At 36.0% G+C, this 26,496-nt stretch overlaps 1 protein-coding gene across 2 annotated transcripts in view; it reads left to right on the top strand.

The window, feature by feature from the left end:
- The window catches only part of UNC5C (unc-5 netrin receptor C), a gene marked incomplete at both ends in the record, with an annotated part of 343,544 nt that overhangs the window by 204,131 nt on the left and 112,917 nt on the right, over positions 1-26,496 (top strand). For both annotated transcript variants that reach the window (XM_081333056.1, XM_081333055.1), the window contains 2 exons: positions 4,063-4,284; positions 24,879-25,022. In XM_081333056.1, the coding sequence (XP_081189182.1) occupies positions 4,063-4,284; positions 24,879-25,022 (366 nt within the window). The remainder of the gene's footprint in view (positions 1-4,062; positions 4,285-24,878; positions 25,023-26,496) is intronic.

The raw sequence follows: 26,496 nt of genomic DNA, 5'->3' as shown, positions 1-26,496 counted from the left end.
GAGTTGGTCTGAGAGAAATTGACTGGCCCAAAGTCACCCAGCTGAATTTCATGGCTAAGGTGGGACTAGAACTCATGATCTTCAGGTCTCTAGCCTGGTGTCTTAATCATTAGATGTTTACTCAAAATATTTGTTTTTAAATCTACCAAAATATGTAAACACAAAGAACAATATTTCTTACTTTTTTTCTGGTTGTTTTCTTTTAATGGTGCTGGGCTCAATGGCATGTCAAAATAGCAGGGTTTATCTTAAAGCAGTAGCTTATGTTGCATCAACTGTTAAATATTCTATTTATAATTACAAAGGAACAATCCGTATTTTTCCAATATAGTTCAAGAAAGTCTAAAGGTCCATGAAACCTCAACCCTCTCAATTTACACTTTTCTAATAAAGACATAGTGTAACTGAAGCTATGAAGATAGATACCCTGATAGCAATCTATCCAGTCCCTTTCATCCATCATTGTTTGTTCTTTATCTGTCTTTCTACAAAAGCTGTGCCGAGAGGAAAAGTCTTTTCATATCCTTTGTAATTCTGGACACCAGAAAATATATGTATATCGAGAGCAAAGAAAGGTAGTTGTCTGACATTTAATCTTCATGAAAACTGACACGAAGAGAAGAGCTAACCTTCTGCATTATTTTTAGCTTGATATTCTGTGGTGCTTTATTGATCATCGTTGGCGTCCGTCACTGTGCATAATGATAACTGCTTCAGAAGCAGAAAAGAAGAGATAGAATAAGGCCTTTAGGACTATCAGCTTCTTACTGAGAGATCTGTCAATAGTGACTGTTCCCTCATCCTTTTACAATAAGAATGGTTTGTCTGGGTATTTCAAAAGCTCTTGCATATTGACAAGATATTTTAAAATCAATGAGAAGCTATGGACTTTTCCAATGAGTTGCTATATTCTTGTTTCAGAAAAGAAAGGGGTTGGGGAGTTTTTTGTTGTTGTTGTTTTGAAGTCTTGATATGAAGAATAAATGGGCTATCATAAACCCTTACTTATTTGCAACTATTTACCAAAGAACTTTCTGTAAATCTCCCTTTGCAATGAAAGGCATGCAGTGAAAAAGTCAATGTCTGTCCTTACATCAGAAATAAAAGAATTGCTTTTAACTTTCCTTGGTTCCATATCAGTTGTTTTTTCCAAGGCTAAAATCCTGCACAACATATACATACATACATAATGCTTCAAGCAAATGATTTGTGAATACAGAATTGGAACTAGGATGCAGGTATAAAGCAGTAAGATTCCAATAGCAGGTTTTCTCATTAACACATTATATTTAAATACATAAATGTTCATGAGCTAGTTTCCTTCATCCGATGCATAGATGGCACAGACGTCATTAGTGGCAGCTTAAGAAAGCTTAATCTCTTCAAAGCTTTATCTTTGAATAAAATTTGTTAATCAGAAAAGTGCTACCAGATCTCTTCAGTTTTTTTGCCATTATGGATGCAGCCAGAGTGGATGATGTTTAATTTGAATGAAAGTAGATGCTCATTTTTTGTTTATCTACAAGTGGAGCACTTGTCATTTCATGCAACACTGATGTGTTAGTTACTTACAGGTAGTCCTTGACTTATGACCACAAGTAAGCCCAAATTTCCATTGCTCAGCAAGTGAGTTTTGACCCATTTTATTAAGCCTTTCTTGCCATAGTTGTTGAATGAATCACTGCAGTTGTTAAGTTACTAATATAGTTGTTAAGTGAATGTGGATTTCCTATTGACTTTGCTTGTCAGAAAGTTGCAAACGATGATAACGTGACGCTGAGACACTGCAACTGTCATAAATATGTGCCAGTTGCCAAGCATCTGAATTTTGATTGTGTGACCACGGGGAGACTGCAAGTGTCGTAAGGGTAGAAAACGGTCATAAGTCCATTATTTTTCAATGCTGTTGTAACTTTGAAAGGTCACTAAACAAATGGTTGTAAATTGAGGACTACATGCACTCTGATGGAAGTAAAGGACACATAGAAAGACACACAGATACGAAAATATCTTTTATTAAAATTTAGACAATCGCACTCAGTAATATGTGTTGTGTTCTGGTTTTCATGAAGTTTCCTGATTAAATGACTCATATTGTTAGCAGCATGTTCTTAGTGATTGAGGTTGGCTTTCAGTGATGCTAACAGAAGAAAAGCGGGGAACAAATACATTCAGCCGGACTTGCAGCATTACAATGGAAGAGCTGCCCGTTATCACCATGCACATTGCAAAATGATGCATCAGTACTGCTTTAATTCTGACAAAAGAAGCAAGATCCCGCAGACATCACTGTTGACTTCTGTAAGGAAACATCAGCGCAGAGTCTTCCTAATTCAGTTTTACAGATCTCTTTTATAAAATAGGTCATAGACAATCCAAAGAGGCCAGATTCTGAGAATTATTTATTTTATTTATTTTTATGCCACCCACCTCACTATACAGCAATTTTGGGTGGCTTGTATTATAATAAAAAGTAAAAAAAGAGGTAATACAAAGCAATTCAAATTAGTAGAATTAAATAGAAAGCTAAAAACCAAGAGGGTGGACAATAAGGGGGGGTGCCTTTTCTACCCAATCAGCCACCCCAACATAGTATGTCCCTATTGGAGCCCGAGGACAACCAGGAGAGCTAGAAGGTCAAGAGTTTGAGGGCAGACTCCCAGCAGAAAAACAATCCAGAGGACAGGGGCCACAGCAGAAAAGGCTCTTCTCCTGGACTCTGCCAATGAAAATCTTTGGTAGACAGAATCCGAAGTAGGCCTTTCTGTTGAAATGAGTGAGGGTGGAATAGTCCCATCAGGATAAAATGGGTGCACAGATATCCTCAACCGATATCACAGAGGGCTTTGAAGATCATCAACAACATCTTGATTTGGACTGGGAAGCAAATTGGCAATCAGTGTAGCTTATGTAACAGCAGGGTAACATGTGTCATCCAAGAGGGCTCCAGAACTCTCTGTGCCGCTGCGTCTATATATAAAAATATAAATTTATATATTTAATTAGAGGAATATTCTTTCAGTAATTCACTAATTGCGCCATATAAGAAAGCTACATCTTAAGCTTTCATATGTAACTAAGATAGTGTGATTTTGATTCTTGTCAGTTTCTATGAGTATTTCTATTCCTGGGGTTTTAAATATTCACGTGCATTAAAACTAATCAGTAAGACCTTGACTGTAGATTTAAATAAAATATTTATTTAGTTCTTTCAGTATAGAGAAAAAATATAAAGTAATCTTAATTCATGAGCACTTGCATAGTCACAAACTGGCCTGACCTAATCCTTAACTTAGTATAATTTCACAAAAATACTCTTAACATTATTAAAGACATTTACGTTATTGCGGTAGTGCCAAGTAAGCGCAGCTGATCCAGAAAGATACATAAAATACTTCCAGATGAATTTACCAAAGTTAACCAAAACAACTGAAACACTCTTCTGAAGTGTCATGAATTGTTAATAATAATAAAAAAATACTGTTGGCAAATTAAATTCACCTACTTGAAAATATAGTTGTGATTTTGCAATTACTGTCAATGGTCTGTGATCATCATATGGAAATCTGTCTAGAAATTATACAGTCTAGAACCTGCAAATTATATGACATAGTGAAAGAATACGTGCCAGCTATATAAGGATTTATTTATTCATTCCAATTTATATGGGTGTCTATCTCACATTCGTGACTAACAACAGTTAAAAACACTATATGACAACACATTACAAGAAGGCAAACTTGATTTGCAGCTGAAGTGAAAAACAAAAGAACCCGCAAACAAATAAACACAATTATACGGGTTCTGCTACACATTCTCCAAGTTTGTGACACAACCGTCTCTAGTTCTGTTGTTCTATGATTCTAGTAGAAGGGTCCTGCGGGGATGATGTTCCCAGGTGGGCGCCATGACAAGGTCCTGCCAGATGCCTTTTAGATAGAACCCAGAGCAGGTCTCTCTTGCCCAAATACAATGTTTTTACTGTTTTTTTAGTGAAAGTTAAAGGAAAACTAGATTTTATTTAACCATGTTTTAATGTTTCCTTTTCATTCTTTCCTACAGATGATGATTTTTTCCATGAGCTCCCAGAGACCTTTCCTTCTGATCCCCCAGAACCTCTTCCTCATTTTCTCATTGAGCCTGAAGAAGCTTACATTGTCAAGAACAAGCCTGTGAACCTTTACTGTAAAGCCAGCCCTGCCACTCAGATCTACTTCAAGTGCAACAGTGAATGGGTTCATCAGAAGGACCATATTGTAGATGAAAGGGTGGATGAAACCTCTGGTGAGTTGCAATTATTTTGAGAAAGAGTATAATGGCTTTGGTAGACAGATTGCCTTAAATCCTGTTGCAGTAAGGTGACAATGGGATGTATAAGGATCCTTATATGTCCTTTTTTGTGGAACCCTAAATAGATAATCAAATATTTTGGAGACATATTTTGGAGTTGTTGTTGTTGTTAGCTGTGAAGTCATGTCTGACCCATCGCAACCCCATGGACAACGTTCCTCCAGGCCTTCCTGTCCTCTACCATCTTCTGGAGTTCATTTAAGCTCATGCCTACTGCTTCAGTGACTCCATCCAGCCACCTCATTCTCTGTCATCCCATTCTTCTCTTGCCCTCAATCTTTCCCAGCATTAGGCTCTTCTCCAGTGAGTCCTTCCTTCTCATTAGGTGACCAAAGTATTTGAGTTTTAACTTCAGGATCTGGCCTTCTAAAGAGCAGTCAGGGTTGATTTCCTCTAGGACTGACCGGTTTGATCACCTTGCAGTCCAAGGGACTCGCAGGAGTCTTCTCCAACACCATAGTTCAAAGGCCTCCCCTTATTTTGGAGTAGGGGGATTCAAAGAGTGACATTAATGCTTTAATATTTCTATACTATCATTTAATAATTCTAACTCCACCAAGTCAGACAGATATTTGTCATGAAAGATTAAGGCTTCCCAATTCAATTGTCGGTTGTTTTTCATTAAAAAAAAATCTTACTTCTAATCAAATACAGCTAGTCCTCGACCTACAACAATAATTGGGCCCAAAATGTCTGTTGCTAAGCAGCATAGTTATTAAATGAGTTTTGCCCCATTTTACAACCTTTCTTCCCACAGTTGTTAAGTGAATCACTGCAGTTAAGTTAGTAACATGGTTGTTAAGGGAATCTGGCTTTTCCATTGACTTTATCAGAAGGTTGCAAAAGGTGATCACAAAACCCTTTGACACTGCAATCATTGTAAATACATACATCACAAGCATCCAAATTTTGATCATGTGTCCATGGGGATGCCGCAACAATCGTAAGTGTGAAAAAAATCATGTTACTTTTTACAGTGCTGTTAACCTTGAATGGTCACTAAGTGAACTGTTGTAAGTTGAGGATTATTCTTAAGTTTAAATATAGTTACCCAAATTAGAGATCATCATCTATGGTTTTTCATGGCTTAATAAGAATAAAACTTTACTGGAGGATGACTATTGTCAAAACCATATAGAATCAGTTTCAAGGATATATTTTTATGTTGAATCCATATACAAATATGATATGGTATGTACATTCTTAATTGCTTAGGGCACAGAAATTCTACCTATCAACTTTTAGTATTCATTTTATTATATTTAGTATTCCGAAATATTTTTCTGTCAGTCTGCCTGTCTATCAATCAATAGGCTTGAAAAGGTATCTCCTCAGCTATAAACCTATTTGTGTCAATGATATTTTCTGAAAGATTAATAATCAGTACCTGGGATCACATTCAAAATGGAAGACTGAGTCTTGTGCTCTTTGACAGCAGTGAAAAATAACTTGCTAGCAAGCAATTTCTTTTATAGGGGAATTGAACACTTTGTTTAATTACTCAAGAAAAAAATCTACTTAGTACATGAATGCATAAAAATTCATATAAATAGTTCAGTATAAAAAACTTATCTTTTTAATATTTGAGAGTATAGATCACTGCTGAATTGGTGAAAAAAAAATCCACAGCTTTTTGAAATAATAGCATTTCTATGGGAAAGTACGGAATAAATTTTCACAATTCTGGCAGATAGGTTGCTGTTTTGAACAAATTTAGAGTTATTTTTCACTTTCGCTGATATTCCATGAGTTCTTTTGCCAAAAAGGTTAGCAATGTAATACTTCTACATTGGCCCACCAAGTAGCAGCTCTTTTGGCTGCTGATCCCTAAGCATGAGTTCTTTAATGGGCCCCTTGCTTTTATAGCATTTCTAATTTAGAGAAATGGTTGGTTGGAGATTAGACACCACCTAACAACTAAGTCAATTTCATTATTCGCAGAACTGATTGATCAGGAAGGTATAGTTTAACTCAAAATTTCTCCAGTGATGTTTTTACCTAAAGTTGTATATCTCTTGCCCAGGAGAATTTTGGGTTTTCTATTCATAGAATATTTATCTCTCATGATTATGGGAATGTGTTGGTCAGTAGTCAGATATAATCTGAAAGAATGGAAAAGAAGAAGAGATCTAAGAGCCTATGAGTTTTTAGTCAAAGAATACCAGTTTTTCATACTTCTGTGTGGATAATGACATGGTTCTGATGGAATGACCTCTTGTCATAAAAACGTGGTAGATCTTTCATTGTCTATATGCCCCAGGATTGTAATCTCATACCACTGAGAGTTCATAGATCGTTCTTAACATTTTACTATGTGAGCAAGAAAGTATATCATAACATTGTATACAGAAGGGCTTTGCAAAATATAGGTAGAAACTTCCCAGTGAGAACAAAACCTTCTTCCCCGCATTATTAGAGCAGCAACATCCTCTGGAGCCAGTATGGTGTAGTGTTTAAGACATCAGGTTAGAACTGGGAGACCATGAGTTGTAGTACTCCAGTAGCCACAAAGTCAGCTGGTACGATGGTATTTGGGAAAGACCTTGGAAGACTGAGCCCATAAAAACTGCTAAGGAAGCAGCTAAGTAAGAGATAATGGATAGTGATGGGGCAAGACCTCATAAGAAAAAAACTGGCTTTTTGAGTAAGCTGGCCTGGACTGAGGGGTTTTAAGGTTTTTAAATTCTAATTTTAAATTTTGGGGCTATTGATTTAATTTTATTTTAATTTTTATATTGTATTGTTTTAATTTTGCCCTGTAAACCGCCCTGAGTCCTTCGGGAAAAGGGCGGTATATAAATTGAATGAATGAATGAATGAATGAATGAATGAATGAATGAATGAATGAATGAATGAATGAATGAATGAAATAAATAAATTAAGTAAGTAAGTAAGTAAGTAGGTAAGTAAGTAAGTAAGTAAGAGACCCTTCCTAGTATCCCAGGCTATAAAAGAAATGAGAGGGGAAATGTACTTGCAAGAGTCTGCTAATATAGCTTTACAATAAAGTAGAAATACCTCATCTGATTGTAATTCCTATCAGGTTTGCCCTGCAAGACCAACAACTGTCTTGTTTGTCTGAAAGGACAATTCACCCCATTCCCATCTCCTTTATAGCCTGAGAAAGTGTCTCTGGACCCAGTCTCCCAAAGCTTTTGTCACATATCATCACAACAACCTTCCAAGCAGCCCTGTAAGCATTATCTAGTGCTAGCAATGATTGCACAGCCCTAATATCCAGTCTCATCACATGAGTGGTAGAAATAGTGAAAGCAAAGTATCATTTTATGGTGCTTTATTTGAAATAATTTTTTTCTTAAATAGCTTACAAAATGTCCATCGAAATCATACCATTCCCACAAGTAAATATTCACATCCTCATTATTTTATTTCTGCATAATATAATCTAGCAGAAAGGCACCACGCATTAAAATCTTTGGTCTAAACTGTATGTGAAAGCTAGGGAATGATACGGATAATTATTGATGCTTATGTGGTTATTTTTCTCATTTTATGGTTTAATTCTCAATAAACAGCCTTGTAAATAGCTATTGAATCTTCATGTTGGTTGTTGGTCTGTGAAAGAAGATAAAACTCACATTCTCCCCAGTCCTGTTGCTATAGTTGCATTGGCATTCACATATCAAGAAGTCAAGTATATCTTCACTTGCTTGTGACATACCATCTTAGAACCAGATTTTTTTTCCCTAAACCTTCAAATCTTAAACAATGAACAAATACAACACATAACCATATGAGGAATGGCAAACCCTGACCATGGCACTGGTAATAAAAGGCATCTGTTAGTCTGAGATTACAGCGATGGAGAATCAGAAATGTGAATGAAAAGCCTAATGCTGCATATTCTTGGCACTGCTACATATCTGAAATTGTAAAAATGTAAAGAGATGAAAGAAAGCCATCATATGTTCATAAATGCTGGAAAGGCCAAACCAGATAAAATTGTGGACTCGTTCCCTTGCTCCGTCCTTGACTCTGTTTCTGTTTACAAGAATGCATTTTTCTCATTGATAAACATGGCATTGCGAGTATCTTATAATCCAACTATAATTGAGGATGCAGAAAATAACAAGATTGGGTTTAGTTATTCCCATAAAGAATAACTGGTAAAACTGTGCCCTCAGAGGCTCAATTATTTTAATAGAAACAGGCTTACATCTACTTGCTGACTAAGGTGGAAAGTTATTATCACTGTATTTAATGAAATATTTCTGAGTATCTCAGTGCTGACAGATGCAGTGTAATATTATAGAGTTGAATGTGCTAAAGGATCAATGAAGCCATGGATTCTTCTTTTTATTACTGCAAGGACAATGACAAATAATGAAGTTTCTAGATAATTTTTTTTAAAAAACCCTCAGTTGTTTCATTGAATTAAATAATGTATATGGCTACCTATCTCGTAGCAATAACTCTGAGTGCCATACAGGGTTAAAATTGAACAACAGTAAAATAATCATCAATAATCAAGGTCCAGGGTCAAAATAGTCCCAGGTAGCAAAAAATTGTAGCAATTAAAAGAGTAACTAGCAGAGCTTGTTAACTTTCCAGCTGAAATATTTGTTGAAACAGCTAGGTTTTTAGGTATTTTATGGAAAACATACTGAGGCTCATCCAAATCTCTGGGGTGACGCTGCTTCATAGGGCCCTGCTCAATTTAAGTTCTTCCCTTTTTAACCATTTCAAATTATTGAAATAAGGTGTAATATTCTTTACAATTTTTTCCTCAGAGAAAGGGCTTCTGGTTCTTTACATTTTCAGGATTGCTTAAGAATTTCTTTGAGGTTTCTCTTACAGTGCTTGATAGTTGGAGGTGTTACTACTCGCCTGAAAACTGAAAAATCCATGTCTGCGTACTCATAGGAATATTTCATGATATTATCCTTTAAGATTCAGTTAAAATATGGGAAGACAGGAGGGCTACAGCCTGTTATATGGTAATACATGACCTTTCACAGACCTCCTTAATCTAAGTACCAGCATTCTCTCCCTCTCCCTCTTTCATTAAAAGTATTATTATTATGAAATTTCCCAAAACAGTTCTGTTTTATACTAAATGAAAACTGACAGGAAAAGGGCAGGCATGCTGGCTGAGGAATTCTGGGAGTTGAAGTCCAAAAGTCATAAAAGGGCCAAGTTTAAAAAACCCTGGTATAAATGGTCTTGTTCTTGAGGACTGTACTTTTTCTCAATCATTTTGGAGTCTGGGAGTTTGTCATTCCAGTACCTATTACTGAGCCATGCAGACTGATGCCATCAATTGTTTTAGAAAACAGTGCAAATGCTGAAGCAAATTGCCACTGTGGTGAATTTATGTAGCTCTGAGTTGAACGATTAGGTTCTTGGTGTTCTCTGAGCTTGGTAGTTTTCCCTGCAGATATTTTGTTACCGGTGTAGTAAATTCTATCTCTACATCTTTAAATATTTTCATTGAAAACCTGAAAAAATGCTACCATTTTAATGCTATTAAAATGAAACTAGGTGGCCCAGTCTTCTAAGTATAAAGTAAATTTTAATCTTCCTATGATTACTTTGTAAATCAAATAAATTCCAGGCAGACCAATTTTCAAGAATTCTTACATTGTTTGATAAAATAACTTATTAATGCATTTTTGAGAGTTGTCTGAAGAAAGTTATTATAGCTTGTTAGCTTTAACAATGGTGCGTGTAAATATCTGTGCATATATGCTCTGCAGCATTGATTGGGCTTGTTAACAACTGTTAGGAGACTTGGAATGGTATTGAGGTATTAGGACAGGAGTGTCAAACTGCCGGCCCACGGGCCGGACACATCATCAGGAAACCACGACGATTGACCCAAAGCCTGCTGGATTTTTATTCTCACTGGTTTAGTTATCAGTTTTCTTACAAGACACCAACAGGGTTATTCATGCTTGGTTTAATAAGGGACACCAATGAATTTAACCAGGGTTTCATATAGCATACAAAGATAAGCATTTTCTGAAGTTATTGAAGTTATGGCGTTTTTTATATCCTCTTCAAGGACTCACTTTCCTGTCCAATTATTTTCCCTTGATAATCATGTCAAGAATTAAAAACACCTTGCCTCCCAGAAATTTGAGTATGCTTAAATTTTGGGAGCAGACATTGCATTCCCTAAGCTATGGCCTCTCTGAAAGAAGTCACTTTGCTTGACAACAAGCTTAGGAAAAAATAAAAAGCTGGGCAATAAAGAAACTTTTGAGACTTATTACATCTTTCTTCCTTTCAAAATTAGCAGTGGAATAGACCAGAAATGTTTGCATGTGCAGGGACTATAAGAGCATTTTTCTCCTTACTTTCCGGCTCTGCATTTCATGAACTAAGAAGCAAAAACATTCAGTAAGGCTCCCCAGTGACCCCTTGTGTCACTTTGTCGATTTTACTTATTTCTATCATTCCTTCACCATGCCCTGAATTGTGACACGCTATCAAGCCATGGAAATGATGCATTTCCCCCTCAAAATACTGTCTTCAAAATGTATATGGTAGAGGGGTTTTGCTTTGTTTGGGAGGAGAAGCTGTAATAAATAAAAATCTTTATTTTATTCTCAAAACTACATTTGGAAAATAGGCTAAAATAATAAATAAGATATAACCCTGCTGGGCAAAATTTTATTGAGTTTCTGAATGGTCAGAAAAGGTTCCTTACATTTCTAATTTTCTCAGTGTGTTCTGGCAAGCAGTACTAATGGCTACTATGCTTTCCTATACACTCTGGGATTCATTGGCTTTCCTTAACTGCTTCAAAGTGTTTCAGTTTTGCGTAAATGCTAAGCTACGTCTGGGATGTATTCCCAGGTTCCAAACAGCTGTATCATTAGAAACAGCCTGTATATCTACTGAACCAGGAATACAAGAGTGAACATATTTTCTAGAAGTTTGCTCAAGGCTGTACACTCTAGGAAACTGAATTTCGAAACTTATTTCCTTTCCCCTTCCTTTTATGTCATTTGCAGCTCCATTTTATCTATCCTGAACATCCAGATGCTGTCAAATGCAAGAATAACCAATGCAAGAATAACTCTTGACAATTTCTGTCAAGAAGAATTCTTCTTTGCTTGGACCTTTCCTCCCCTTGCTCCTTTATATTTATAATAATCCTCCAAAGTTCTGCTTAGGGAATCCCCAAATGTGACAATAAAGAGCCACTGAATGACAGAAAACACCAAGCAGTACAGTCTGTTTGTGACAGATGAATAGTGGAAGTCACCCAGAGTTACTTAAGATATCAGCCACATAAATCTGTTAAATAAATTTCTGCTCATGAATGAATTCTTTATTTTTGGAATTACTTTCTCAGGCTGACCAAGAAGCTAATGGTAGATTTTTGCTGCACTGTGGGACAACTGAGTGCTTCCCTGATTTATTGTGTCACAATCTCCATAATTCCAGACCACAGTCTACGAGTTGGTTGGGATGGGGAGATGAACCCCAAAATCTATGCTATATAGTGAAACATTGGGAAAGGATGACCTACTAAATTCAGTTCTATATGCAAGTAAAAGTATACAGTGTCATATACCGTTATCAACATGGTACTACCCTAATAAATACTATATCCAGTCTCAGGTTTACAAGAATCTTGAGATGGAAAGTATATAGTGGAAAACCAAACTAAGATTATTTAAAATTATAGATAGATAGATAGATAGATAGATAGATAGATAGATAGATAGATAGATAGATAGACAGACAGACAGACAGACAGACAGACAGACAGACAGACAGACAGACAGACACTACAACCAAACCTTCATCAAATTAAATTCACTTATTTTTTATCTACCAATCCAAACAGTAATAATCTGGTCTCTGAAAAGTGTTCAGATTGTGCTTTGAAAACTAGAAATTATGGATCCTAGTAATGGTGTTAGTATCCTTGATATTGTTTTAGGGTATTGTATGTTTCATAAATGATACAAAAAACGCTTAAAAGCAAGTGATTTTATTTTCATAATCATATGAATGTTAATTTTATTATTTGATTGCACTCCTAAATTCAGCTCTACTGAACAATTTTTGTAAGGTCCCAAATGACCTTTCTTCCATATATTTCATTTTATTAAATACCTATGTTTTTCTGCACATTTTGGGATAAATCTGCTTCCTCTAAAGCAAGAACATCACTGCAATTCTTCTTGAAAGAATTGGTGCTGTTTTTCAGACTCCTGTCCAAAATCTAAAAAATGAAGTTTCTTCGGGGAGTTTGTTAATTAAAGGATTGTCCCTTTAATGTAACTCATTTTGGTATCGTTTTCAAAGCATGCAAAACCCTATTTGGGATGCTGTCATTAGTTTGATCTTTGCTTGTCCTACATCAGATACTTATCATCACATTCTACATTAATCTTGAAAATGATATCCCTAATGACTCAGGGCTAAGACATGAATATGTTATTTAGGAGCTAAATATTAAATTCCAGGTGTGGTTAGAGAGACAATACCATGTATCATAAATACATAAGGAACTTTCCTATTCCTTTGAGCTCTCCAGATATATGTTCTGACTATGCTGATTAGAATTATCAGTGTAAAATCTCAACATGCCTAGGGCAAATAAGTCAGCAGAAAAATGAGATAAGTAAAATTATTTGGGATTGGAATAAAAGTCCACCTGGCTTCTTAATTTCGTGCAGACAACCTCTACAAAGTTTTCTCTAACAATCTATTTATTGACAGGATTTTTCAACTCTTTATTCCAAAGTTTTTGGAATAAAGTTCCAAGTTATTCCCAAGTTTTAAATAGTGCTGATAGGAATGAACCAAATTGGGATTAATTTTTGTTTGCTGTCTTACCATACCACAGTTTCAACAATGGTGACAGAAGCAGAGCTCTTGAGATCACAGAATGATTTGCTATTCAGATAATTAATCACACAAACAACACTAATGTTAACATGTCAAGTGACGAAATTTCTTGCTTGCTATCATTTTAGTAGTGCTAAATATGCCCCATGTCACCCCTTTTTTTGTTTCACGTGAAGCTTCAAAATAACTTCTGAGGAAATATGCTATATTTTATTCAGGTCTCAAAAGAAGCAACTATTTTAAACATACAAACATATCACTTACAAGGTAAATTGTGAAAATCTGTGTTAAAATGGTATGCCAGTATTTCATCTGAAATTTTACTTGCTTCAACTATTTTGCTTTTCTCAGCCTAAATGACAAAAAAGAAAAAGTCCTAGCCTGAATATTCTAAGCTTTGGCTACTAAGTTTCATTTTAAGCATAGTATGTTTAGAAATTTTAGGCAGTTCCTTCCACCACCCAATCAAAATAAAAGTTTCGCTTCCATTTAAGTATATACCAGAAGTCTATATTTCACTGTTAATTGTTTGTATATCTCAGAATGAAATCTGCCTCAGGACTGTTTATTTAAAAATGTGATTTCATGTTTATAAGAAATTATTTTCAACATTCACTTGCTGTCCTAATTGGCCAGAAAGATACATAGATATATTGATAACAAAAACTAAGGTTGCTATTTATGTAGAACTTTATTTGGTACTAGTTTTGTTAATCCCAAGGAAAGTTGACACCAGAAAGAGATGCAAAGTCATAACTAGATTAACCACAGTTTAACGTTGATTGAGTTTCTATTCTCATTTTAGATATGCATATTCAAATATTTCCATCACAATTGCTAGGTTCCCATTGTGCTCTGAGTATGGGTTGTTTGGATCTGAATAACTGTGATAAACCATTGTGATTTGTAAGATGTCATTTATGGTTTAGCATTTGTATGAATCCACCCAGTGTGACTTATTGTTCACAAATGGACCATTTCAGCAAATGTAGAAAGCCAAATTCAGTAGCTATGTTATAGCAATCATTTTGTCTTAGCAAAACATTTCTATTTAGAATAGAATAGAGCTGGAAGGTACCTTGGAGGTCTTCTAGTCCAGCCCCCTGCTCAAGCAGGAGAACCTACACCATCTCAGACAAGTGACTGTCTAACTTCTTCTTAAAAATCTCCAGTGTTGGAGTGCCCACGATTTCTGGAGGCAAGCTGTTCCACTGGTTAATTGTCCTCACTGTCAGGAAGTTTCTCCTTAATTCTAGGTTGCTTCTCTCTTTGATCAGTTTCCAACCATTGTTTCTTGTTCTGCCCTCTGTTGCTTTGGTGATTAATGTGACCCTTCTTCTTTGTGGCAGACCCTCAAATACTGGAATACTGCTATCATGTCTCCCCTATTTCTTCTTTTCTTCAGACTAGCCAAACCCAAGTCCCTCAGCCGTTCTTCATATGTTTTAGTCTCCAGACCTTTGATCATCTTAGTTGCTCTTCTCTGATTTTTTCCCAAACTCTCAACATCTTTTTTGTGATATGGTGACCAAAGGTGGCTGCAATATTGCAGTTGTGGTCTTACTAGGGTTTTATAAAGCAGTACTAATACCTTGTGTGATCTTCATTTTATGCCTCTGTGTATACAACCCAGGATTGTATTGGCTTTTTTGGCAGCTGCTGCACAATGCTGGCTCATGGTTAAGTGATCGTTCACTAGGACTCCAAGGTCCCTCTCACAGTTACTGTTTTTAAGCCAGGTCTTGCCCAATCTGTACTTGTACCTTTGATTTTTCCCACCTAAATGTAAAACTTTGCTTTTCTCCACATTGAAACTCATTTTGTTGGATAGGGCCCATTGTTCAAGTTTGTCTAAATCTTTTTGGATCCTGAGTTTGTCTTCTGGGGTGTTGGCTCCTCCTGCCAGTTTGGTGTCATCTGCAAATTTGATGAGTTCCCCTTCAATTCTCTCATTGATGAATATATTGAAGAGTACTGGACCTAAGATGGAACCTTGTGGTATCCCACTATCTAATGTCTCTACTAGAATATTTCCAGAAAACTTCCATAAGGGTAAACTGTAAAAACAGTGTTTAACTGTAAAATACATTTTATACTAGACAGATATTTATATATAACTAGGTGCTTTGGGTTTAGACTCTTACATCATTTTTTTTCCCTTGGAAGTGTTTCTTCCCTTTTTACATATGGATCCTATTTACTAATTTCTGTATAGCAAAAATGCAGTGTCTACTTTGAAGAGCTTGAATAAAAGCTCTTTGAAGTGCTTGAAAAAAAATGGAACCACATTCTAGAAGCCCACAAATACATTTTTATTTTCTGAAGACCAAAAAAGAAATACATTCTTACCCATTCAATTTTGTTTGAAGGTAGGCAATATTATGCAAAAGCACAGGAAAAAAGTAGGAAATAGTAAGGTAAAAAAATTAAAATATAAAATAGTGAGATGTGGAAAAATATGGTTAAGCATTATTCACTTTTCCCCTACATGGGTTCCATTCTATACATTGCGAGCAGAACTGCTAAGTTTGTAGCTAAGGCATTTATTTGACTAAGGACCTGTTATATCAAACAGATTGTAAAGGTGATAATTTACCTGAAGGTTGATTCCTTATATTTAACACACATGGTTTCTTTTATACATGTTATCCTGTACTTCTACCTATATTTTATTTTGTTTTTGCATTTGATCTGATTGTAAGACTAATCAATCAATAAACTATCTGTTTTCCTGCATACTTTTTCTATTCTTGCAAACTATTGCTTCCATCATATCCATGTTGTTGTTGTTAGCTACAAAGTCATGTCCGACCCATCACGACCCTATGGACAATGTTCCTCCAGGCCTTCCTGTCCTCTACCATTTTATTTTGTCCTGCTGTACTTATTTTCATATAACAAAATGGGTTGAAGCATTATCCTATACACTTCTGTTGACAAGCATTCATTTTTCACATATTATCCACTATCTATCTACCAGCATGTGCATGCCTTAAACTTCTCCGTTTTTCATCCTTAGTAAACATTCTTCCCAAGTATATACATAGGTATCAATTTCGAAACAGCACTAAACCTTCAAATGCACATGAGCATTATGGCAGCATGGTTTGCAATCATTTGTATACCATTGTAAGAGAAAGGAAATGGCCTGCAATTAGTGCAGGTTCGAGTCCCACCAGGCTCAAGGTTGACTCAGCCTTCCATCCTTCCGAGGTAGGTAAAATGAGGACCCAGATTGTTGGGGGCAATTAAGCTGACTTTGTAATAATGCCGCTTGGGGTGTGTGTGAAAGCCCTAACAAGCAGGCATATACATAGAATGAAGGCTACTGCTAAGCTTGTAAGCCGCCTTGAGTCTTCGGAGAAGGGCGGGATATAAATGGAATTAAAATAAATAAATAAATTGTTTGATTTCAGTCAGAAATACTTCTCAATCCCACTAAGAAATAAATTCCCACTATGGAATATATATGGAAACCTTAACTATGTCCTTTTCCCAAGCAAAGAAAATTCTGTTATGTCTTTACATCATTTTGGAAATAAAGATATAGATGATGGATGAATGAGTCCCAGTGCTCCCAAATTCTGTGGCTTTATTGTTTTCCATCATGGAAAACAACCAAACCAGAGCTGGAAATGAAAATACAAGGCATTTCATTAACAATTTTAATTACTAGCTGTTTATACAGTAGGCAACTCTTGTTGAGCATTCTGTGAACTCCTACAATTAATCCCTTGCAATTAAGTTTGTTATGACATAACTTTAAATGAAAAGCACATGCTTCTGAGCCCTGGTGTTTGAATTTATGCAAATTTATTAATGCATGCAAATTTGCAATTTCCTGGATTTTTCTCAGAGGTTACTGGCAATTATTCATTTGTGAGTATTATGTATAAAAATGAAGGACTGATGGCAGTAGTCATCTGCTAGCCACTATATGAAACAATTATCTCATTTTTAACTTCTTTTTGTTTTCATCCTAGTGGTTTCATAGTGTGCAAGGAATGGTCAGTCTGATAACATTTTCCTAACAGACCTGTTTAATGGGGTACTATTATAATCACTCAGTATGTAGAACTAGCAAGCTGACTAAAAGATGTTAAGTTTTCCCAGCAAGTACACATAAGCTTGGAAATCTTGTAAGGGCATAGAAGGAAAGCTTCCTCCCCATTTCCCTTCCCAAATAACTATGATTTCATGGCATGAAACAAATCATGTACTTTAACAAGCTGCCCCAATAACTAGATTTATGCTTTTCACCTAGCACATTTCTACTAAGGGAAAACAGAAAGTGTAAACTAACTTAACCACAAAATGTAAATTTCTGTTGCTAAGTGTGACATTTGTTAAGGGAATTTTGTCCCATTTTACGATCTTTCTTGCCACAGCTGTTAAGTGAATCATTGCACTTGTTAAGTTAGTAACAGGGCTGTTAAGAGAGCCTGGCTTTTCCATTGACTTTGCTTGTCAGAAGGTTGTAAAAAGTGATCACATGACTCAGTGACACTGCGACCGTCATAAATATGAGTCAGTCACCAAGCGTCTGAATTTTGACCACGTGCCCATGGGGATGCTGCAGAATGGTGAAAAATGGTCACAAGCCACTTTTTCAGTGCTGTTGTAACTTCAAATGGTCTTAAGTGATCTGTTGTACAAAAGTTGAGGATTAGCTGTAATAGGAAAGAAAGAGAAAGCTGTTCCATGTAATATCCGTAGAAAGTCCTCTACAAAGGATATCAGGGTGTAAATAGTGTAAAGTGCAAAAAGTTGAAGAGCTTTTAAATTCCAATTAAGCAGGCTCTAATTAATGTTCGAAGGAACGCAGTGGCTCAGTGGGTCGGCAGTTTGGCGGGTCGAATCCCGAGTGCCACATAACAGAGTGAGCGCCTGTTCCTCGTCCCAGCTTCTGCCAACCTAGCAGTTCGAAAGCACGTAAAAATGCAAGTAGAAAAATAGGGACCACTACAGTGGGAAGGTAACAGCGTTCCGTGCACCTTTGGCGTCCAGTCATGCCAGCCACATGACCATGGAGACGTCCTCGGACAAGCGCTGGCTCTTCGGCTTTGAAACGGAGATGAGCACCAGCCCCTAGAGTTGGAAACGACTAGCATGCATGTGCGGGGGAACCTTTACCTACCTTTACCTTTAATTAATGTTCAGTATTATTGATATCTTGCTGACATACTCTCAGCTTGTGAGAAGCAACAACCATGTTTTTTGGGGGTTTTTTTTCTGGTCTTCTTACCAGCATCCCCATGCTTACAGAGGGGAGAGCCCTTTGGAGTTCATGCTAAATTTGATAGGTTCTTGAAGGTCACAGAGGATATTGATGTACTCTAGAGTGGAGTAGTCAATGATGCAAAAGGAGATTTAAATTTGGAAAGATATTTTGGTTTAAAATTTTTCATATTAAATGTTTTGAACCTCCACTGCTGATTTTAGGTATCATGCCTTAAAAAATTCAATGATCTGTAAAATTCAGGAGGAGGAGGGTTTCGCGGGCACAGAAAAAGAGATTAAGGCCCAGATCAAAGGTTACCTACTTGTTTTTGAAACTTGTTCAAGAACAGTTCTGAGCGGATGGTGTATAGGCAGGCTTTCTTTTTTGTGATTGCAAAGATACAAATCAATATTAAACCATCTAATCAGAAGCAAAAAACAGTATCATTTATTCTAAAGAAAAGGGACAGAGTTAATAAGATGCTTGAATAGTTCTATGATCCATTAAAAAAAACCCAGCATAGCTGCTACTAGTAAATCAAAAGTCCTTTTGTTTGCTTCTATAGCAGCAATAATAAAATAATCACACAGGAATGTCCTTCACAGACACAATTGTCTGTATGAGGCATTCACATGAAGAACAAAGATATGAATGTTTCAGGATTTGCAAAGATGACCACAAAGGAAAAATATTCTATATAATCTACAATATCACACTGTACACCCATACAGATGTTTCAATAAATTTAATTTCCTTTAGCATGGGAAGGAAGAGTTGTCATATTAGTGGTTTCAACCTCATGGGCAACTGATGATAAGCGTTAGTTTGCCGATTTGAGACATGGATGAAAAAACTCTCTGCCCTGGTTACTGAAGTGGTATATTTGCATTCAACCATTTAGTTCGACAAGAGCTTTCTCTTATTTGCTGTTTCAGAAGCAAACTACTATGGCAAGACTAGAAGGATGCTATAGATGTATTGCTAACACATCACGATCATAAGCCAAGTTTATGTTCTCAGCAGAGAGAAGCCGAGACTTGTTAACACACTACGTATATTTGCATTTTAAGGCATATTGCTAGCATTAACAAGTTTACATAACATTTTAAAATATTAATTTACCATTTGAGCTAACTCTCTTTATAATGCACCGGTGCCTTTTGCTGTGATTGCCTAAAGCTGCATAAAGAATTACATACAAGCAGGTAAGATGATGAAACAGTTCTTTAATGGTGTCATGAGTATCGTGGTGGGTTGGAGGAAGAGCAGAACCAGGCCTTGGGTGCTCCTGACAGCCAGCCTCCCTAGCACAACTAATCAAAAGGCATTGTGTAGCTTTTCTAAAGAGGTTCATAAAATTCTATGAATAATTCATGAAGTTTTCCACTCATAAATACCCATGATAGCTGAGCTACAGTACTGGATGCACTGACTACTTTATACTGATTGGGGCTTAAGGTCTTAATTACTATTTGAAATTTGGCTTTTTGTCAAAATGAAAACTGGCAAAAGTGTGAATGGGTAGGCTTCTAAAGTTCTAGCACTACGCACCTTGTTTTTTTAAAAAACCTGATGATGGTAGAATGATACGTTGCACAACTGAAGATTGTACAATTGAGGAAATTCCCATAGGGCAGATATTCCAGTTTATGCAGGATATTAAGGACAACTCTATGCAGTGATTGTTTTAGCCTACACTTGAAAATTTCTAACAAGAGCCCACCAAGGAAGAGAGGACAGATAATTCATAACAGATAGAAGGCAACTAGTGCTTAAAAACACTAAAAAGCTGTTTCTTGTTATAATGATCTAAAATAACCCCAACAAAAAGCTGATACTGGAACATTTAAGACATCATAATGCTGTTATTATGAACCATCTGTCCGTCTGTTTCTTGTCTTGAGCAAATAATTAGAAACTGCAATCTGCATAGGAAGAAAAACAAGGGCATTTCCAAACATAGTTAGATTCTTAGCATAAGATGGTTCTTATTGAATGGTTGCTCTCACCTTTTTAAGGTAATTCTGGGCATTCATTGAAAGACAACTGCAGTTCTAAAAAAAATCATACTCTAAACAGTAGAACAGACATATCTGGGACCTTTTATGGAATCAAAGTAGGTCTTCAGAGGAAAGCAGGATATAACACAACACCTTCTTGGGCTTTTCAGATATACTGTAGATTCTGTTTTTCTTGTGTTGCATCCCTTAAATCACAGCAGTATACTCTGAGTGTTTTAATGTCACAAAATGCCATTATGAAGTATTATTTATGCAAAATAATTCACAGCTTGAAGGATAAAATGCCAAGAATAATAAATTTTGTTGATTTGTTTGCTTGTTTTAAGAAAAAGGAAATGAAATGCAACAAAAGCTTTAGCAGCAACCGAATAAGATGTTACAAGCTGCGTTCACACAATTTGTATTAAGTCAATTGAATAAACCATAATGAACTTTATTGCTACAGTGTGGTAGGCCATGAAAAGGTGTTCAAATAACATAATGGCTAGCTTCAGCAACACAGTGAGTCCGAGTCCAAGCAATCATACTGTGTTGTATCACAGTGTGTGAGCCCGGGCACTATCTGATGATTCCACAAGTTGAAGAAAGCTGTTTTGGTCTCACTGTTTTTTTTCAGTGTTACAGTTTGAGATTGTTACTGTTTTTAACAGTAACATGCTGACTTACCATTTTAGTGCTATTGTGAAATTGTATCATGATAGCAAGTAACTAGTTAGGCTAGAGGCTGAGTAAGGGACAGCACGTTGGCCCAGAGATGAAGATGTTCACCTCCCATTTCGAAGGTTGAAAGATCAATCTTGGGAAGTGATAGATGTTTCTCTATCGGGACGCAAAGAGAAAATATCTGCTGAGAACTCCATCTAGGCATCAGGAAGGGCATCCAGCCAGTAAATGCTCGGCTTCATTTAGCCGCCCAGAGTCCACTCTGATAAAAAGGAATTACAGGTCGTAAAAAGAAAAAAAAAAACAAGAAAGGTACCACCTTGTTTGTTTTGCATAGATTATTGATTATATTGTGAACTGTCCTAAGTCAATTTGAAGTTGAATAGAGCCTAATTTTAAATAAATGTTTATCTAGGTATATTGTTATCAAGTGCCTGGGAATATTTTTCTGTTAGGTTCAAATCTAGCATTTAAGTTAAGCAGCATATTTACACAAAAGTGTGGTCTGCCTAATAATGTTAACTTTGTTACATGCTGCCAGCAATTTTCACAGTACAATTGTTCTGCAAAAAAGCAAATCTTATGGTCTATCGTATTACCAATCCAAAATAAGCAACATTAACAGAGAAATATTTCCCTAAAAAACTCAATAGCTATGAATTATAGTAAAATTAAGGCTATTATAGATTAATATTCTTGAAATTGTATTGTGTATTGATAATATCTTATAAAATAAAGGGGGTTTTCTTTCAACATGTAGTTGAAAGATACAATAAATATACACTTTTTGTGTACTTTTAATATCTGTTTTTACATCTACTGAAACAAAAAAGGCATTCAGTATTTTCCCAGAGAACAGAAGAAATCTAGTGCCAGAAAGTTCTTCCTACGTTCCATCTGACTTCAGAAACTAGAATCTAGCAATAAATCTCACCATACCCCCTACCCCATTAGTTCTTTAAGATATTTTACTGATAAAAATATTTTTGAATGTGAATAACTATCTAAAATGTATTTTTAACCTTACCCTTAGAACTTCTTTCATGCAACTTACAATAAAATAGATGCCAATAGAATACAGTATTTTACAAGACAGTTTTAAGAAAATGTCATATGGTTTCAGATTCTGATGGAGATGTGGTAGAAAATTTACTATTTTATTTGCTTTAATTGCCCTATTTTTTCTGACATTTCATCTAGATTTTTGGACTTACCTGTTAAGAAGGAAGCTGGCTAGCCTTATATCATAACTTTTTAATATATATAATAGGTCATCTCACTGGTAGTGGCAGGTTTCATGGATGCATTCCTGCATCTATTTTTTCCTCTATTGTCAACTATAGTAATCTTTATTTCCACTTCTCTGGCCAATGTATCCTATGAACTGGACACATTTTTCATTTACTGCCAACACATTTATGTGGGTTTTGATGCTTTTAACAATTGTACAATAGTCTGCTTCACACTGTGTGCTTTCTGTAATCAGTGCTTTTGCAGAACACAATTTTCCACTGTAAAGACAGACCTTAGGCCTCTTTGTCTTTGGAGCCAAGGGCAACAAAACTTGCCTCCTGAACTCCGAATAAGAAAGTCTTGTACAAAAGAGGAAAAAAAATGCTAACACAGACTAAAATAGCTTAAGGTTAAATTGTGACCTAAAACATTTGATTCATAGGATCCAGAGCATATGTCCAAGTACTTCTGGCTTGTATCATCTACCTAGGGACTATGAATTACTCATCTGGCACGTTCACTCATGCGTGCAACATTTACACAGCAAGCAAAGTATATCCTTCATAAATACCTTGCTCGGTTTATATAACAAAAGAAAGCAAAGAATACAATTGAATATATTTTACTTAATTTTATTTTAAGAACTTTGCAAGTCTTTACTTGAAGAAATTTACTGTATAGGAAATAAAAGTGATAGGAATAGAATAAGAATATATCTAGATGCAGAATCAAGAGTTGCATGTCTAATTTGCTCTGTGTTCATCAAATATACCTTATATGGAAAGATGAAATAGGTTAAAAAGGCTATTGCTTAAAAAGAAAAACTATACATTAAGCTGAGAGGAATGGCCACATGTCAGAAAACATATGATAAGATCCCTTCCACCAAGCAAGTAGAAATGAAACCCTTCTATTCCCTCAAAGGTTGACTTGCTTTTGAAGACCCTCATTGCATTGGTTTAGACTCATACCTAGACCTCATTTAGGCTTCAGACAGTACCTTCTTCAGACAACTTGGCTTCATTCTGGTTTGAATTCATTCAGACAACTCTCCAACTTTAGGTCTTTTATGGTTGGCAGATAGGATGCTGTATCTATGCCCTCTCTTCCCTATTCCATTAGCTTTGTTGATATTAACCAAGCTCTAAGCTACTTATGACTCCTCACTTACACTTACAGAAAAGATAGCATTTTAGCACATTTGTATTGAGGGCAATCCAACAAGGTCACAAGAATAAAAACTAAGCAATAGCAATTATAACAGTTCATTTCTTCTAATAAAAGAAAGAACAAGAATAGAAAAAGAATTTTAGAGGCATTGTAAAGCAAATATAGGCCTTGTTGTAAGCCCAATACATAAAAATATAATAAAAATAGATTCAAATCTAATAACTGAAACAATGGAAACTGTCTGTAGCAAACCCTTGGATGTGAAATGTATAAATAAATATTTTATCAACAATGGAAGTGCTGTGTTTCTTCTTCGTCACTCAGTATCATGCTGTAATTTAAAATCACAGTATGATTCAGGTAAATGAAGGCTACTCAGCATGTTGTAAATCTTTTGTGGGTTCTAAAACTTATAGTTAAACTGCAAGCTTGGGGTATATTATATTAGATAGCTATGATCTTTGCAATCACTAGCGTGACTTTACACTAAGTGAAAAAGTTTTTTTTTTAAGAATGAGAAAACATGATCCAGTTTTAAAGCTATTTGATCCCCAACTAATGTAAGTGAGCATAACACGATTAATTTTATGGCACTGACAATAATCTACTACTTATTTTAACTTTGTTTGATAATTGTGTGCCTAACTACGTAAAATATATATTTATAAAAATGCATATTTTTCCCTTCTTCAGTAAGATAGTTACAGATACATGTAAGACTGGAGTTATTTCTCAGCATTTCCCCTCCCTTAGTGGTCTACTTCTTTAAAACTATTGTCTTCTCCTGTTGCGGCTCATTTTTCCTTATTTCTCTATCCATCCCCTTGCCAGATAGAATCTCACTGAACCTTTGCTTTTCTATTATTTTGCTTTGCTTATTTCCTCAGGATTAAAAGGGGGAAGAGTAAGTGAGAAAGCGGATGGCAATAATAAGAAGCAAATGAGCAGCTACGTGAACAGGTCCCAAAAACTTTAAGGTGGACTCTCTGACAAAGTATGAGTTTTTCAGATTTCTCAGCAGCTTTGCTTTTTTTAAAGTGGAAGACAGAAGAACGTCCATGTCATGTTCTTAGAAACGGCCAAACTGCAAGCCTAAGGTGTCTCCTATCTCCAGTTTTTCTGTTCTTCTCAAGACTTCTTTGTTACAGTTAGGCTGGGCAGTTTTCTATTACAACATAGAAATGAAATTCTTCCCTCTGAATGATCTCTTGGAGTTTGAGAAAGGGTCTCCAAAAGGCTTGCATTTCCTCTTTTGTTTTTCAATATCTGAAGCAGCTTTGAGTCTAAAAACTGTATTTTAGAAAAACTACATCAATGAGTTACTTGCCTACTGTTAAAAAATGCCAAATTCTGAAACCAGTATAGACATATTAATTATGTTTTGGTAGGACTCATTGTTCGAGAGGTGAGCATTGAGATTTCACGGCAACAAGTTGAAGAACTCTTTGGACCTGAAGATTACTGGTGCCAGTGTGTGGCTTGGAGTTCCGCAGGCACAACCAAGAGTAGAAAGGCCTATGTCCGTATTGCATGTAAGTATTTCCTTCTTTACATTACTAGAAAGCTTTTTTTTAATAAATACTGTAATCAAATTAAAGTTCTTTCATTATTTTGCTTTGTGTCAGAATCTGACCCAGTGGAATTTCACTAAACTTTTATTTGTGTCAGCATTTATGCTTGGGTAGAGTTCTAAAAAAAATTGTATCCCAAATTATGTTTGATTACTTTAATTACTATTAATTACTTTAATTATTATGTTTAATTACTTTAACAATTTTGCTATAGTGTCATAGATATACATATAGTACATATAGATATTTACTGTAATCTCTTGTTTAAAGTGTTCTTTCCTGAAAGATACATGAAATTATTTATTAGATTTTTAAAAATTCTGCCTTTATTACTTTATAAGCAACTCAAGATGGTGAACATACATAAAACTCCTTCCTCCTTCTATTTTCCATACAAGAACAAGTCTGTCAGATGGGATGGACAAAGAGAGAGTGACTGACCCAAGGTCACCCAGTTGGCTTTCATTTTATTTATTTATTATGAAATGTATTTGCCACCCATCTTGTAGCCAATGACTCTGGGCAGCAAATCAAGTCTCCTGGTTTCTAGGTCAGCTTATTAACCACTACACCAGTTGGCACAGACTTATTATCTCTTCTTTTAAAAAGATTATTATCCCACTAATCAGCCAGTAAGTCTTCTTGTTTGTTGTTCATTTCTGACAAGTGTTATTTCTGAAGTTGAAAAAAAGGCTACTATAATACATTTTTATCATACTGCATCTACCATGTTTCCCTGAAAATAAGACAGGGTCTTATTTTATTTTATTTTTGCCTACAAAAGAGTCACCAGCTCTTATTTTCAGGGGGTATCTTTTATACTCACCAAAGGCACCAACAGCCCAGCCCAGCCAGTCCACTTCTTCTGTGGCCGAAGGAGCAGCTGCATTCTGCAGCTGCATTCCAGCTTGCATTTTGCAGTCAGACCTTTATGGAAGGCCTCTACAGCTGAGTACCGAGCTATGGATTGAATCCATAGCTTGCTTGTCGGCTGCAGTGGCCTTCCAGAAAGGCCCATGACTGAGAAATGCAGGCCTGGCTGCAGAAAATGCCTCAGAAGTCAGCCAGTGAGGAGAGGCCTGGCTGCAAGGTAAATGGCTATGGGGCATGTGCGGCAGCTCCACACTCCCACCCCAGCTTGATTTTTAGGTGTGTGCCTCTCTCCAACACTAGGGCTTACTTTGGGGGTAGGGTTTATATTAGGCCCATCCCCAAAATCAAGCTAGGGCTTATTTTTGGGGTAGGCCTTACTTTCAGGGAAACATGGTAGTCTTGTTATTGCTTTTAAAGTAATACTTAATATATGTTGCCAGTACTTTTTTTTTTTTATTGAAAAGTTTTAAAATACAGTTTTCCTTTAGAAAACCCCCCTTCCCCCTCCCTCCTCCCTCCCTACCTCCCCCCTATCCCCCCCCTCCCCCTCTCCCTCCTCCCT

Source organism: Vipera berus (assembly GCF_964194415.1).
Source record: "Vipera berus genome assembly, chromosome: 7".
Classification (NCBI taxonomy): domain Eukaryota; kingdom Metazoa; phylum Chordata; class Lepidosauria; order Squamata; family Viperidae; genus Vipera; species Vipera berus.
The sequence above is the reverse complement of the archived record's forward strand: the minus strand, read 5'-3'. Positions and strand labels throughout refer to the sequence as shown.